Source organism: Cervus canadensis, chromosome X, assembly GCF_019320065.1.
Source record: "Cervus canadensis isolate Bull #8, Minnesota chromosome X, ASM1932006v1, whole genome shotgun sequence".
In the NCBI taxonomy this organism is placed as follows: domain Eukaryota; kingdom Metazoa; phylum Chordata; class Mammalia; order Artiodactyla; family Cervidae; genus Cervus; species Cervus canadensis.
This window is the reverse complement of record NC_057419.1, coordinates 112,627,557-112,644,818: the sequence shown is the minus strand read 5'-3', so window position 1 is coordinate 112,644,818 and position 17,262 is coordinate 112,627,557. Positions and strand designations below refer to the sequence as shown.

General features: G+C 46.3%; 1 protein-coding gene across 1 annotated transcript; it reads right to left on the bottom strand.

The window, feature by feature from the left end:
• Positions 1-6,024: 6,024 nt before the first annotated feature.
• GPR101 (G protein-coupled receptor 101) lies at positions 6,025-7,536 on the bottom strand. Its single transcript, XM_043457829.1, has one exon. It carries the CDS (start codon positions 7,534-7,536, stop codon positions 6,025-6,027), a length of 1,512 nt encoding a protein of 503 aa, XP_043313764.1.
• Positions 7,537-17,262: the final 9,726 nt, after the last annotated feature.

The following is a 17,262-nucleotide window of genomic DNA, read 5'->3' as shown; positions in this document are numbered from 1 at the left end:
TAAGAAGAATATACCAAGGACAGATTAACAGCACCTATTTAAGAAACACAAACATTATTTAATAATATTTAGTTAAACCACAAACATCAATCTCTCTGCATTCCCCAAGCAGGAGTCCATTATTCCTGTCCAGCAAGAACATGTGCTGTAACCATTTTAGAAAGGATCCAATTGAAGTCAACCAATATATGAAACCTTGTCCTTGGGCAGAGTCTCTGAGACTCCTGATCTGTGTAACAGTATTGGTGTATGAATTTGATTGGGGTGTGAAGGGGTTTCTCTTCTTGCTGGGGGGAGGAGGATTAAGTCCACCCCTTTTGTGCACCTGAAGGTAAGTTGTGCCAGTGGGAACTTGGCCCCAGGATTGTAGTTTGGCAATCCTTTCAAAAGGCACTTTTAAATTGCAAATACTTTTTGAAAAGGAAAAGGAAAAATTCAGATTCAAAATACTAAAGAAATCTGTTTATTGACTGAATGCATTTTCCTCCTGCTTTCAGTCTCAAAAACAGCACATAAAATTTGGTATTAAAAGGCAGTTTTAGAAATTATTCAATATATATATATATAGCTTTTAGCTTTACTATTTTTATTCTTAAAATATAATGAACTCATCTCATAGTTCTCTTTTGTTGTCTGATGCAAATGCTGCTGCTATATGATTGTAATTCTCAAACATCTTAGCTTCGACTCCTGGAGGAGTCCCACTACTTCTTTATCTATTTACCCATCTAAGCTCTTCTCAGGCAATCAATCAAAGAAAAAAAAAAGAGCAGCCTTTTTCTGGTTTGTGGTACTGCTTTGGGAGGGGAGAGATGGTCACAATATAGATCTGCTCAATGCAAACCGTCAGTTCACAGTCAGGTACTGGTTGGATCTTGAGAGTACATCATTCTTTCCATCCTGCTAACAGGATTCCAATAGCCTGTCCTGGGGTCTTTGCTTTGTAAGGATGAAAGGATTGTCTTTTTCATTTTGCATTCTATACAATGAATGAAAAACAGACGTGTCAGTGCCAAGTGTGTCGTGGAACTGCCAGTGAGGACTTCAGCCAAGACGATTAAGTCGCCGTAATGACCAATTGTACCAGAATCAGTTCTCACCTGTCGTATACTGTACCAGGGATTTAAGAAATGAAAGGCACCACTTCCTGCCACCCCACCTTGGAGCCTCTTCTACATCCTGAAGTATATACTTTAAAAAGAAAACTTTAAACACAAATATACTATGTTCTACTTTGGAAACTGACCAAGGTGTGTGTCACAAATAGAATTGTGCATGCATTTGATTAACTAACTTTACATGGATGCACTACCCATTTTTGAGGGTGACACAATCTATAGACACATACAGTCTAATATCTAGCACCTTATCTCCAAGAACACATATTTTATATACAGTAATAGCTTACATTTAGAAGAATTACTACAGAACGGAATACACCACTGAAAAGGACAAAAATACCAAAAGTTTTAACATCAAAGTTGTAGCACAGATGAAGGGGTGGGGGAATCCACTCAACTTTGAAGCACCAAACTGAAACCAATCTTGTTTTTGCGTGTATTTTAGAACAAGAGAGATCCAGGAAGGAATTCTTGGCCATAGCAAACCTCTTGTGAGTGTACAAGTTACTGTGTTTTCCCCTTGGTGTGTAGACACTGAGACAGGTGAGCTTTGAGAGGCAGTGATGAGAATACTTGACAGCTATTGGCAACCTTCACTGACCTTGAGGATTCTTACTCTACCTTTTAACAAAGAGCAGTGAACTTTAGTTGTGGATTTTAGCTTTCCTAGTTCTTCCTTCAGTCAGCTGTGCTGCTTTTAGCAGAAGACTGCTGTAAGCAAGCTGGGCCTTTGCCTTAGAGGAAAAGATTGTAAGTAACTGGAAAGAATTTATGACAAGGGTCTCTCTCCTTTTGGACTTCTAAGCTATGATCTGTTGTTTGTGGCTCACTGCTTCTGTCTCCTCATGCCTCAACTTGGAAGGGCTTTGAGAGGGGCCAGGAGCACCTGTCTGGCCCATAGAAAAGGAGAGACAGAGATAAGGACCGAGAGGGTTAAAAGCCATAACTGACCAGATTTTCTCTCCTTATCTTGGTGACTGGCTCACAGCCACCTGTTCCTTGAATCGTTTGTCCGCTCTAGAGGGAAAAGACATTTTGCTTAGAGAAGCCTCTCCTGACAGCACAAGGGTTTGTCTTAAAGAAGAATACAATAAAAAAGATATTATGAGGGGAAAACACTTCTTTTGATTTTTTTTTTCTCAAAATCTGGGAGAAGTCAGTTATGAGAAAAAAAAATACAGTCCATAAGTTGACATTGGTACTCTCTTTGTTCGATCTTGACGACCTCTGAGGGTTTTATTTTGGAGCATTCAAATGACCAGATGATGCATAATTTTTCTCTTCCAAATGGTATATTTCAGACAGTTTTAAGAGCATTTTGGCAAAGTCTAAAAAGAAAGTGTAGTTTAATCTTATATGTTACTCTTTAGGTAGTATGAAAAAAATCTTTTGAAGTAACTTTACCTAGCTTAATTGGCTAATTATGTAGAAAATAAGGCAGTATCAGGCACCTTACAATTTTACAGGCAATTTTTTTAGTGTTTTTCTTTTTTTGCTGAAATAATTGGACAGTATCTACAGAATTGAATGTGCTCCCAAAGATGTGTTGTAGTGGGTGTTTTTTGATAAGAAATGAGGTGCCTACCCCCTCCTATGATAAAATGGCAGTTTTCCTTACCTGCTGAATTTGAAGTAGATATCCCCTCATCTTTAAATTGGACTGGAGTTGGGGGAGGAGACAGAAAAATACCTTTAATTGCTGCTCCCTCTGTTTACTTCTGTTCTTCCCTGCTTCATGGGCCCCCGGGTCCCTGTGAACCTGTCAGCTCTGGGTGGGAAGGGGATGAACGGGGGTGAGTGAGCACACGGAGCTTCAAGAAGGGCCAGCACAGCAGGGGGAGGGGGTGAAGGCAGTGGGCATAATGGCAGGAGGTAGGCAGGGGGCCGGAAGTACACAAGACTTCCAAGCAGCTGGTATTTGTGGTGCCATAGAGAAGATGGACCCTCGCAATCATAAAAGTCACAGAAGCCTGGGGCTTGCTCCTTATTACTGCCTTCCCAAGCTTGTTGAAATTGGTGTGTTAGTCAAAGCACCTGCGACTCCTTGGCAAACTGGATGCTCTATTATTTTTAAATAAGGAAATCATTAAATTGGAAACCACATCATTTCAAAGTCTGGTTTGTCTGGCCCCTGGACTTTAATGGGATTTTTACTGCATGTATGAAGTGGCCTTGGCAGAAGAACACCTCCTTTAAAAACATTTAGGGAAAGCTATTGCACACAAGGATCTGTGAGGCTAATGATGACTTCTGTGTGTGCTTTCAGATTTTCAAATGACAAAACAGTATGTGCAGTAAAACCTCATTAAGTTGATAGTGTTTTATTCAAAATAGCATACAATTTGAAGCAGTTGCTATCTCCAAGCTCACTAGAGGCCCTATTGTTCATTAAGAAGATGTCAGCAAAGCAGAATGCTCTTAATTCAAAGGTCCTCTTTTTCCAGTCCCCTATTTTCAAAAGGTTTTCGACTTTGAAAAATCCAATTTTCTATGAAAATGGACAATGACTAAATTAGGGAAAAGAGGAACTTGAAAAAGGAAATTGGTGAGTGTTGGTGCCCTGGAGGATGTTGTGTGTGTTAAGTGAACTTACCACACTCGGACAGGTTCTGCTTCCATTTGGATTTGGGATTTTGGCAAACAATTTTCTCTGATACACTTTGAAGGGGTTGCGCTTTAAAAATAAAACAAGAAGTTCAGTTTCAACAAAATATTTGGAGACACTTATGTTTGAAAACCTGTCTCCTACCCAGGTAAGCATTTCTACTTAAAGGACAGGCTACCACTATGTCAAACTCCTTTGACCATGACTGATTTTCAAGGCAAAACCCCTCCCCCCATAGAAGGATTGGTCACATGGGCCATTTCTTCACCCAGAAATCCTTTGAGGACAGACTGATACAAGAGCTTGGCAATAAATTGGTATCATAAATTTATGACTGTTAATTCACATTTTGGTAGAAAAATGATTTACAAAGGTAAACTTTAGCCCCCATGTCTTGTCTGAATTACCACAAGTTCCAAATTACTGGGGTTGAAATCAATATGATTTTCATGGATATATCAAATTTATGGGTCAGCTCAATGCTATTTGGGTCTATCCCCAAATTTATTTCCTAAATTCTGAACATGGCAATGCCAAATTCCATGCAGACTTATTCATAGCCCAGATACACTGACTGCTGTTTACCTCTTCCCCCTTGAGATGCTCATGCTGGAATCTGTCAGGAGGAAGAGATAAAATATAAGTGAGCTTGGCTTTTAAATGAAAGAAATTTCAGTTCTAATACAGACATGGTCATCACACAAGAATGAGACTAAACCCTGAATATAGCCATCTTTATATATACCACCTGATCAACCATTTTTTCCATGAAATACTCTTTCCTCTCCCTCCACCCATATTAACATTGGATTTCTGCCTGAACACTTGATCACAGAGTTGCTTTAATGTGATCTTCAGGAGGATCAAAACACTGTCTTGACCATTTTTTGGTTCCATGTTATTTGGTCATGTCAACATGGTCTGTGCCCTCAGAAATACACAAGTATATACCCACTCAAAGTGATTTCAGGGCTTGGGATTTGAAATTTCCTCTGTATTGACCCTAAGGATGATTTAGATATTGTAAAGGTTTTCCCAAAGTGATATACTTCGACAGAAATAATGAGGATAAGTCTGACCTGAATGCTTCGATTTAGCATTGTCTGGAACAGGTCAGGTAATAGTCTGGGTATTGAAAAAGCATCCTCTCTGTTATTTCCAACTCTTACTTTTCTCTGCTACATCTGTGGAGACCTTATAGGTTTCAGAGATGGTAATAGGTAGAAAAGAATCATGGGTGTGCCTGGACGAAGGAAAACATTTATCCTGCTTTACTTTTACCCCATGTGGAGATCATATGTCTTGTTTATGATCTCAGGGACACAAAAGACATTTCTAGTGGGCATATCTCTCTTGATTGGCAGTTTGAGTTTTGTAGGACAAGTGACTGGCAGAGGTGCTTTGGAGGATTCTCATGAGCATCTCAATTCAATCACAAAGGGAAAATTGTAAAACAGTGGTGATTTCTGTCCCAATATTATTCAAATAGGAGACAGAAAATAGTTCAGTGTCAACAGACAATTTTCCATTTGCATAAAACAATTGTGGCCTCCGCCCATGCCCAAACCCAGGATTTTATAGAAAAAAGTCAACTGTTTAGCCCCACAGATGTGTGATTTTCCTAACTTCTCCGTTGGACTAGCTTCCCATTTCAAACATCCTCTATTATCCTCTTTCACTTTTCTGGATCCCTTTGGAGGATACAGAAACCTTGGTCTTTTGACTACACAGTGCCCTTAGTTTCTGTAATAGTCTTTGCACCAGACTGTGGGGGCTCTTCAGTCTGGAATTTGGCTAATACGTTGATCAGTCGGTCAGGTTCTGCTTCCTGGGCTCCATGAATGACTTAGTCCATTGCTTTTCTTTCAGTTGAATATACGCTGGAGCCCTTCCCATGAGCTCACAAGTCCTTAAGTTCACCAGCATCATCTTCCTTTTCCCTCAGAGCAAAAACTGATAGATGGTAGCTCTGGGGAGACAGACATAATACCAAGCACGTGTCCAAACTGGATAGCCCTTGTTGCTTTAAGAAATTTAGAGCCTAATAACTTTTTTTTGGTGGGGGAGAGAAATTTCAGTCAGAATCCTCAAGTTCATTCTTTGAGGGGCACGCTTTTTAGGGAAGACCCCAGTTCCTACCTCTTCCATATATGTATCTACCTTGTGGTGAGAGGGGTGTGTGCAGAACCTTTGCCTGGAATGGTATGGGTTGGCATTAACGCGATTGTGGATGGTCCATTTAAGAGAAAGCTGCTCCGGTATTCTGTGAACAGTTCAAGGTTTACCTTAGAACCAACTTCAAGGCGAAGTGGCAGAATCATAAGAAGGGACGATCTTGCCTTCAGTTCCACCCTCAGTGCCGGCTTCGGTTCCGGGCAGGTCTGGGTGGCTGTTTTCTTTGGGGGGCTTCTCCTTGCAGAAGAACTTCTTCAGCATATCCTGGATCTCCTTCTTGATGGTCTTGTGCATGTAGCCATAGACGTAGGGGTGGATGCAGCACTGCAGGAAGAAAAGCCAGATAATTATGGTGATCACCCACTGGGGTACCTTGGTTTGGACATCCACCCACACGGCCAGGACCGCTAGAAAGCAGTAGGGCCCCAGGGACAGCACGTAGGAGAAGATGATGAGGAAGATCACTTTAGCAGCTTTGCACTGGTAGCACCTGGGCAGAGGGGGGTCACCATTGCTGTTTCGACGACTGGCTGGGAGACTCTCTGGAATGTTCACCGCCTCGATGTCATCCTCGCTGAAATGAAGGTTATCCTCACCAAACTCTAGGTCGTCTTCACCCAGGTCAATGTTGCACTGGGTGACTTCGAGGCGGCCCTTGTCTGCCTTCCTGCTGCTCTGAATTTTGGTGCTGCCTTTGACCACCAAAGAGTTGCTTTCTCTGACCTCTTCACTGCCAGTGGCCTCCACGCTCCCCTCACCAGTCTCCACGCTCCCTTTTTTGGCCTTCCTGCTGCCCTCCTTGGCTTCCACGCTGGCCTCCTTGGCCTTGACCTCACCTTCATCCTGGCCGTGGAGCTCACTCTCACTCTGGAACTCATCCTTCTTGCCGCCCTCTTCGTTCTCATTCTCCACCCGGTCCTTGGCTCGCACTTCCAAGCTGTGGCTCTTGACGTTGTAGAGCAGCGCGTGCTGCCGGCGGGCAGCCCCGAACACCACAGAGTAGCAGGCAATCATGACAATCAGCGGGATGACGATGAAGGACACGACGCTGACCACTGTGTAGCTGGGGCTGGCCCCCCAGATCATGGAGCAGAGGGCGTTGCGCTCATCGAAGGCAGCCTGGCCCCAGCCATAGAGTGGGGGCGTGCTCTGCAGGATGGCCACGATCCAGGTGCCATAGAGGAGCAGGTAGCCCCGGCGTGGGGTCATCTTCGCCGGGTAGGAGAGAGGGTGGATGATGGACAGGTAGCGATCCACAGACACCACCACGATGGTGTTGACGCTGGCAAAGGCGAACAGGTGAGTGAGGCTAACCAGGGCAGTGCAGAAATGGCTGTTAAGGGGCCAGAAGATGGGTACGGAGGTGGCCACCACCCAGGGGGCCACGAGCGAGATCTGCAGCAGGTCAGTGACGAGGAGGTTAAAGATGAAGCGGTTGGTCACCTGCAGCAGCTGAGGCTTGCGCTGCAGCACAAACGCCAGCACGATGTTGCCCACGAAGGAGGCGGTGAGGAAGATGAGCAGAACGCTCGAGCGGATGATGCCGTGCGCTAGGCTGATGGGCATTTTGGAGAGGGGCATGCACGCGTGGCTGCTGTTGTTTTCGCGCGTGCTGTTGGTGCAGGTGGACGCCATGGCGGCAGGGGCAGGAGGGCGACAGGTGCGGGCGCCGGGCCGGCCCCGGCGGGCGGCGAAGGGGCGCACGGAACACTCAGCGTCTAGGCTGGGGACGAAAGAAACGCGGGCTGGGTTAGTCCCCCTGCTTGGGGCGCGGGGGTGGGGTGGACGCTTCCACGCTGGGCAGCAGCGCTGCAGGACCCCAGCCCCGGGGACCCCGCGCGCGTGGCCCCCCCGTCTCTCCCCCGCGTCCGGGCAGTTTCTCTAAATCCGTCTCTTTGGGTCTCTCTGCCTCTCCCTCTTTTGGGGGGTTTCCGAGACACCCCCTCCCACAGCTGTCTCCAGCTGGCGCGTGGGTCTCCCACACTCTCTGGGGGTCTCGCAGTTTGGGTTTCTCCAGAGATCTCTCCCCGGGCTCTCCCGCTAGCGCATGCGTGCGTGCGCGCTCCATCCCTGCTTGTTTACTTGTGTACACTTGTCTTTTTCTCCCCAAAGTCTCTAATTAGCGCACTTTCCCTGTATCTCGCGTGTGCGTGTGCGCGCGCGCGCGTGCGTTACCGGTTTTCTCTGACTGTCTCACCCTTGTCTCTCACTCTGGGGTCTGTCCCTATTTCTCAGACCCTCGCCAGCACGTGCGCGCTGTCTGTCCTCTGCCAGTCTGTCCTTCTCTCACCTCCGTTTCTGTTGCTCCCCTCTCGCCCGCCTACTCGCGGTCAGCTTCTCCGCCTCAGTTTCTCTCGGAGTCTGCTTTCGCCAGCGCACTTTCTCCGTGGCTGTGTGCGCGCCTCTGCGCGCAGAGACGCGCCTCTGCGTCTCGCCGTCTTTCTCTGGGTTTCGTCCCTGTCTCTCCTTCCGTCTTTTTCTGATGCCCTCCCGTTTCTGTGTCTCTGCCAGTCACTGTCTCTGTCGCTCGCTGGTGCGTGCGCTTCTGCGTCTTCCCCTGATGCTGTCTGGTCTCCCCACTTCTCTCCCACAGTCTATTTCCCTGACAATCTCCGTGGGTCCCCGGTGCACCTGTTCAGTATCACTCGCTGAATGTGTGTCTCTGACCATCTCCTCACCTCTCCAGCTCTCCTGTCACCGTGTCTCTCTCTCGGTTCTATCTCTCAGCGTCCTCCATCTCTCGCTGCTCTTGCTCTGCATTTCTCGGATCCTCTCCCCTCGGTGTCTCTCCCTGTTTACCCCCTGCAGCTTCTGCCTTCCCCGCGCCTTAAGTTCTCTCCTTATCACTATCTGCCCGTGTCCCTCAGGATCTACTCCGTGTCTCCTGACTATCTCTGCCTCTGCGTTACTCAGACTCTTTCCAGCGCGTGCACTTAAAGGGAGTCGGCTTCTCTGTCTCTCACTCTCTTCTCTGGGACTCTCGTGAAACACTTTTTTTTTTTTTTTTTGGTATGTTTGAGTGTGTGTGCAGTCTCTTTTACCATCCTTCTCCGATGATCTCTCACCTCGGTTTATCTCTGGCTGGATCTCTGTCTCTGATCTCTAGCTCTCTGTCGACTTTATTTTACCATGGAAACCAGCTGCCGCCTTGGCCGCCGCGGGCTCTGGCGGATAAAGCTCCCAGTTTCTCACAGCTCCTTAGCGGCTGGATGCAGGGGGGATGCCTACTGCGGACGCCCCCACCCCTCCAATTCGGCATCCTGTCTGCATTCTCCAGCCCACCTGGCCTCCTGACCTCGGCGGTGGCGGGTGGAGGGATGGGTGAGCTGGGGAGAGCCGGGGAAGAGGCCGAGGTGGTGGGGGAGAAGTCTGAGAGAGAGAGTGCAAGAGATTGAGACGCAGACAGAGAAAGAGAATAAGAAAACATCAAGAGACAGAGACAGAAAAAGATGAGAGACAGAATGAGAGCCACCCAGAGACAGAGAGAATGATAGAGAAAAGAGACCTAGAGTCAATGAATGAGCCAATGAGAGAGAGACAGAAGAAGGCGAGACAGGGCAAGAGACAGGGGGAAACAGTGAGAAAATTTTTTTAAAAGGATGGGAAGCAGAGAATGTGAGAAAGAATGAGAACACATCGAGACGATAGGGGCGGGGGACGAGGGAAAGTGCGAGTGAAAAAGCGAGGGCGAGGGACTGGCTGAGAAGGGGCCGCGCCGGGGGTTGGGGCGGGGGGACCCCACGCGGGGCAGCGCAGTCGCCGTCCGGCCGCGGCGGACGCGGCGTCCGGAGCGCCAGAGCGCGGGGGTCCAGCTGGGCGCAGGGAGCAGGGCTGGGGCCGCTTACCTGTTGCTGCCGGAGGCGTCGCGCCGCGGGAGCTGCGTGCCGGTCCCTCGGGACGCGGCGCGCTCGACCGGGCGGCCTCCAGAGGCGCCGGCGGCCGCTAGCTGGAACCCAGCGGCGCGAGCTGCGAGAGCCCGGGCGCCCGAGCCCGCACGTCCGGCTGGCGCGGCGCGCTGCGAGCTCTGAGCGGCGGCGGGGGCGCGCGGCGTCTTAAGGCGGCGCGGGGCCCTCACCTTGCGGCGCCCCCCTCCCCCCCGCGCCCGCCCGCGCCGCTGACGCACGAGGCCGCGGGCGTCCGGAGGAGCAGGCGGGCGGGGGGCACTGCGTCGGGCCCGCTTAGCGCCGCTCACCCCGCATCGGCGCCCCGGGCGGTCCGAGCTCACTGGAGACTCACAGACTGGGGAGCGTCACCGGGGCTGGTTTTCCTGCCGACTAGCCTCCCCGGATTTCGGTCTAGGGTCAGGCCCCAGATATGGCACGCGTCTTCCGAAGAGAAGCAGAAAGCTGGCCGGGGCCTGGGGCCTCGACCTTGGAAGACCCTCCCCCAGCCTCACTCCCACCCTCCCTCAAGTATGAACCTCCCTGGGACTCAGAGGAAGTGACTCTGATATCACCGATTTGCCACAATTTGCTCTAGCTCCCAGCAAGAGCTAAAGAGCAGTTCCTTTCCTGTAGGCCTTGGGAGCATTTCCTCTAAGAGGAGCTGCTCAATTATCCACTCTGGTATTTGACTGAAGTCTGTCTGTAAGTCAGTCTGTTGGTCCACCCACCCCCAGGTACTGTGGGAAAACTGTTTACACAGAGAATACCCCCGAATCCTCACCCCAGCCTTGTGAGATAAGTGCTGCTATTATCTTCATTTTTATAGAGACAGAAGCAGAAGCCGGAGATTACCCAACTTGCCAGAAGTTCAAGTAAATGTACCTGCTTTGTTAACTAGGGGCTTCCCTAGTAGCTCAGTTGGTGAAGAACCCGCCTGCAATGTGGGAGACCTGGGTTCGATCCCTGGGTTGGGAAGATCTCCTGGAGAAGGGAAAGGCTACCCACTCCAGTATTCTGGCCTGGAGAATTCCATGGACTATATAGTCAGTCTATGGGATCCCAAAGAGTGGGACATGACCGGGCGACTTTCACTTCAGTATTAACTAAGACTTTCTGGGCCTCTTCCAAACACGTGCACATGGATTGTTTGCTCTTTACCAGGCAGGCAAACACCAGACTGTAACTCCCTCTGCCTCCCAGAAGAGAGAGTCGTGTCCAGGAAGGTGGTCCAGAGGAGGGGTTGTTTTCATCTGGTTTCCAAGGAGTGATGAGATATCTTCTGGGCATGACAGACGGGGAGAATGTGTTCTTTTAGAAGGAGATGCATGGGCAAACAGGGCTGCAGCAGAGAGCTGGGTGCCAAGAGAGGCTGCAGCATGGTGAATGCCAGCAGGTGAGCCAGAAAAATGGAGTGGAGGCAAATCCTAATGGGCCCTGAATGCCGGTTTGGACTTGATCCTGAGATCCGTGGAGAGCTGTTGAGGATATGTTTTATTATGCACAGTTTCAAACATGCACAAATATGATGAGAATCATCATATAACTCCCCGTTGTTCTCACCATGCAATCTTAAGTATTCTGCCATTATTGTTCATTGTTTTTTTTTGAAGTTTTAATAAGTGAAAAAAATCAGAGTATAAAATTAGATACTCTTTTTGTTTTGGTTGTGCCACAGCTGCTTGCGGGATCTTAGTTCCCTGACCAGGGATCAAACCTGTTCCCCCTGCAGTGGAAGTGCAGTGTCTTAAACACTGGACTGCCAGGGAAGTCCCCTAGATACTTTTGTTTAAAATGGCCTATACATTTTTTATACATGAATTCAGAATATGAAGGTGGATGTGTTATAAGTTATCATCCAGTGTATGATAAGATTATATATTATTTAAAAACAATTTTCAGTTTTCATTGATGGTTTCTGTGCAGGGCCATGTGGGAAGAGTTCTGTTTTTCTAGGGTCTCCTAGAAACAAAGCTGGGGTTGGGAGTGGAGGGGGCAAGACTTTGAATGGGGAGAAAGCACAAAGAAGGCTGTGGCAGGAGATAAGACAGTCTCAACAGGTCACAACGAGGGGGCTGAGCATAAACCCCCAGACAGGCAAAGTTGGCAGTGGAGAGGGATAAGGACAGGGAGGTGCTTGGGAGGGTCTAGGATGATACAAGATTCTGAGTTGATTGATGGGATGGATGGAGATCCACCCCACCCTCCACTGCACCCCATGCCTTTGGGTAGGGATACAAGGCAAGTGTAGAATCAGGCCCCAGGATGTTCTTTGGATTTCAAGTCCTATCATTTGCTGTAGATTTCTTGTCTTTTTTGGGGGGAGGGTGTGTGGCTAGGCCTGTTTTTATCTTCCGAAGTTTAAATGGTATAAATGTGGTTGTTTTTCTTAGAGACAGTTTCCATGATAGTCGCTCACAATTATGAATTCCCAGTCTCACACTGGCCATGGTGCAGAATCCTGGGTGGCATGAACTGTCCTGTGGTTGTTCACTCAGACTCCATATTTTAGAATCACTTGGGAGACTGTCAAGCTGGGAGAAATGACCAGAGACAAAGGCTAGTCTAGTCTGTCCTGCTCTTTCTTCTTTTTCACCGTGGTCCTGAGAGTTTCCTGGACTGCTGGGATCCAGCAGGGCACAGGGAGAAAACCTCTCGGTACATGTCAGAAGTAAGTGCCTCAGAGAGGTGGGCTCATGGAATCAGCAGCTACACTCCTTAGTGCCAAGGGACATGATGGCAGAGCTTGAGTGCGTGAGGCCTCTGCACCCAAAGTCAGTCTGCCTACAGGAGACAGTACAAAAGGTGGGGAAGCCCTGAGGAATAAATATAAGCCACTTTTCTGTACGGGGAGTTGTTGGAGGGTTGTTAATCCTCAGGTGTCTATTTCTTCTTTTTTTCCCTCCAGGCGGGAGCAGAGTTGGTGTCCTTGAATTTCAAAGGCATGCAAGTATCAGCATCCCAACTCGAGGTATGTGGGGGGCCTTGGGGAATGTGGATCTGGCTTCAGGCCCTGCAGGGTCTGATTCCAATGGCCTTGGGAGAGCCCTTCGACTGACAAGCTTTGTTAGATTCTGTGGAGGTTCTTTGGGATGAGACAGGGAGAGTCTGGGATGATGGCACCAGAAGTCACCTTAGCAGCAGAGGTAAGATCAGGCTAGTGGTGTTAATGAAGCAGAACTGGAGGGCAGGAAGCTACTAGAAAGCCTCTAGGGCCTGATGACAATCACAAGTTGCAACACCAGCCAGCAGTGTGCCAGCCCGGTCTTCCCAGACTTGTTCACCTCATCAGACTGCCCCGATGGATGTACCAGCTGCCAGGTGAGGGAAGTCAGAGGCCCAGGACCCACTCAGATATTGGTTCCAGTAACAGTGAGAGTGCAGGAGTCCTTCAGCACCTACCACTTGCCAAACTGTATGTATGCTTGCTTTATCCTATTTAATCCTTGAGGAAACTCTGCATGTTAGAGATTAATACAGGGTTTTTAGAATCCAAGACATCGTATACTATTAAGAATAAAAAACTGCAAATTTAACCATCACACCACTGCTGGCAATATGCATCTTGATTTCAAAGGTGCTAAAATGCAAAGGGAAATGAACATTAGAATCAATATATGCCAATACCCTCCCTGTCCTTACAGAGAGGTTAAGTAACTTTACCCAAGGTCACACAGCAAGTAAGTTTTGGAGCTGAGATGTAAAACCTGTTCTGACTCCAAAGCAGGAGAATATCCTAGGCTGCTTCTTGGAAGAGTCAAGAGGCAGGACAGAAAGAAAAGCTCCCAGAGACCAAGCCCAGAAAGAGTTTTTGAATCCAGATGAATAGCTAAAATTGTGGGAAGACAAATGCAGTTGCAGTGATAATGGCTTCTTTCTGTAGGATACATGGTTCCCATAGGTGGTGAAATGACTAAATTAGCCAATCTAAATTCTAAGTCACACTCTTTCCTGCATAGTGAGTTCATAATAAGTCAATGGGGAAAAATATATGGTTTTGTTCTAGAGTGCCTACCCATGGGGGTATTTTAAGTTTTTCAGTGCTATGAGCTGCTCTGGTATTCACTTTAGGCCAACCTTAGGGATTGTGATTGCAAAAATCACATGAAATTAAATACCCTCTGGGTGTGAGCTAATTTTTCCCACTCAGTGGGCTTGGGCAGGACAGAAGGTCTAGATTTCCAAGCTGTATCTATCCAAATAAAATGGTTTGGAAGAAAAAAATCAACAGAAAATAACCAGATGGAATAAAAATAAAGAGCAGGAGACCTGATTTCTAGTCCTAATTCTGTGGCTAGAATTAGGTGTGTGACTTTGGGAAGATACCCTCCCCTCTCTGATCTCAGTTCTGTTAATCCACCAAATGAAGTGGGGGTAGTGTTAGGTAATCTCCAAGGATTCTGTCTGGTTTTGACCGATTCCATCTATTTTATATCTTAATGTTATTAAAAATCCCCAAACTAATCCACCTCAACTATTTAAGAACTGAAAACTGGACCTCTGCCTCTGGCCATAGATGAGTAACAGGGGCTGGATTTATCCTTCCTTCTTAACTAACTGAAAAAGTGGGCAAAACATGTGAAATAATGGTTGTCCCATGTTGGAAAATAGGATGTGCAGGACAGTGATTGTCAAGGAAAGGGAAACAAATGAGATGAGCCCTACAATTGCCCTAGTTTACTACCTAGAGAAAGTTTACCAGTTGGGAACCCAGGCTGAGCCTAGAAGTCTGCCTAAGCTGAGAAGACAGAGGTCAGAATTCAGGAAGGTAGGTAAGGATGGCTAGAATTTGCAAGGGATGTTTCAGAGAGGAGCTTCCCAGAGAGAGAGCTCTGGAGACCTGATTCCAAAAGAGTAGGTGGAGTGATTTCTAGAGCTCACACAGGACTGGGAATAGCTCAGTTTCCTAACAGCCAGAGAGAAGAAACTCGTCATATTCAGGGCATTAGACTGAGTACTCAGAGAGGACTACCTCAGCAGTGGAGCCAAGTTAACCTTGGTGTAAAGTTTGTTCTGGTTCCATGTAGCAAAGCTTGAAAGCAAGCTTTAAGAGAGTTGAACTGTTTTCAAGTATCTTTACTGCAACTTAAAGCAAGGCTCAGAAATATTTAAAGGAGTACAAAATTCTCTATCACACAAGAAGGTAAAATTTGCAAAGTTTGAAATCTAATAAAACATTATAAGGCATGCAAAACAGGAAAATACAACCCATAATAAGAAAAATTCTTAAATAGAAGTAGACATGGATGATGAAATTGGACAACAAAAAGTAAAGAGACTTAAAACATGTATTTTGTATGTTTAAGAAGGTAGAGGGAAGTGTAGGCATGTCAAGGAGAGACAGAGAAGATAGAAAATAGATTAAATCTTACTTCTGGTGATGAAGAATATAATGTCTGAGATATACAATAGATGACATTATTAGCACATTAGATACTGCAGCAGAAAAGTTTAGTGAACTTGAAGACATAGAAATAGAAGCTGTCCAAAATGAAGAGAAAAAATATAAGTAGAGAAACAGTGAGCTGTGGGACAATTTCAAGTTGCCTAAAATAAGTGTAAGTGGAGTCCCAGAAGAAGTTAGGAAGACAGAAGTGTTATTTGAAGAGATAATCACTGAAACCTTCCCAAAAATAAAAACTATAAACCCACAGATCTAAGAACCTCAACAAAACTCTAGCACAGGAAACATGAAAACCATACCAAGGCACTTCACAATACTTACTGTTTCTCCATAAATCCTTGCCATATAATTGGCGAGGATATTTGGAGAAACAATAACTTTGATACACTGCTTTTGGAATGTAAAATAAAACAGCCACATTGATAAAGAGTTTGGCTGGTTTAAAAAAATTTAATGTACACTGAACATACGACTTAGCTTTTCCATTCCTAAAAGAAATGAAAGCATTTGTCCGTGTAAAGATGTACATGAACGTTTATAGAACCTTTATTTGTAAGATGCAAACTGGAAACAACTTCAGTATCTATCAACAGGTGAATTCACACGTTGAGGTTAAGAAAATATTCTAAAGTTGAGTGTGGTGATGACTACTTAGCTGAAAAGAGAACAAAGTGTTGCTGTATACAACAGCATGGCTGAATCTCACAATAATTATGCTGAGTGAAAGAAACCACTCAAAGAGAATACATACTATATGGATTCCTTACTATGTAAAATTCCAGAAATGCAACTAAGTGCCATAAAGCAGATCAGTGGTTGTGTTGAGATGGGGGAAGAGAGAGGGAAGGGTATGAAGAATCTTTTACAGATGACACAAATGTTCTCTATCTTGATGGTGGTGGTGATGATTTGTGGTGTACTCCTGTCTCAAAACTCATCAAATTGTACTGTTTAGATTTTTGCAGTTTTATCTAAATGTATTATACCTAAATAAAACTGTATGTAAATATAAGTCCCCAGGGGAAAAAAACCCAAAGCAAATGGTTTGGTGTTCAGGATTCCACCTCCAGCATTAGAACACTCACCTTCCTCTGAGGGAATCATCAGGGCTCCCAGTACCCCGTCTTGGCTCTCATCAGCATACCCTTGTGTTTGATTATCAGTGTTCTCGCCCCTTTATCCCTCTGTGATGGGAACACGATGTGAGCTCTTTCCAAATGCTTGCAGAATTGTGTACATCCCCTCATGGCAGTATAGCAGCTCTCATTTACTGAGGATTTAACAGTGTACCTAGCACTTGACCTCTCCCAGCTCATTTAATGAGCACTGTGCTATCATTTACCTCGTTTTATATATGGGGAACCAAAGGCTTAGACAGAAGCTGTGGCTTACTCAGAGTCACTCAGAAACAGGCAGGGCTTGAATTTGAATTTAGGACTGACTCTGAATTTATAGCCCAGATGCTTAGCAGAGACATGATTTTGCTTCCCTATCCTAAGCAACTTTTTAAAACTTCCTTTTTAAAGTTCCTCACTTATACATGAGGAACTTTATACACCTTATCTCATGTAATTCTCCAACAATCTAATGAGGTGGGTATTGTTAATATTCGTTATTTTGTAGATGAGAAAACTGAAGCTCAGAGAATCTAAATAATTTGCTCTAAGCCACCCCAATAGCATATGGATAACTACAGAACCCACTCTCCATAGCTGCTTTGCTTACTGTCATCCTCAGGGCCGGAAAGATTTAAATCCTCTCATCTTTGTAACCACACCTAACTCTTCTTGAATCAAGTTGTCCAAAGGCTCTAGAGTTTCACAGCCTAACTTTGGTGCCATGTCAGGTGCCAGGAACACTGAAACGGCCTACTCTGTTTTATGACACGTGAGTGGAGGACTTGGGTGGTTAAAACTGATGTAGGGTTGGTAAATATTGGATATTCAAAGTACCAAACACTTCAAACCTCCCCTGTCTCTGCATGAAATGTTAGGGTCTGTGGAGTTTCCAAAGGCAAATTTATATTTTACTTTTCACTGAATTAAGACTTGGAAATTTGATTAAAAAAAAAACAGA

Bases quoted from the DNA above. Each gene is read 5' to 3' on its own strand.
- GPR101 (XM_043457829.1), bottom strand. From the start codon at position 7,536: ATGGCGTCCACCTGCACCAACAGCACGCGCGAAAACAACAGCAGCCAC.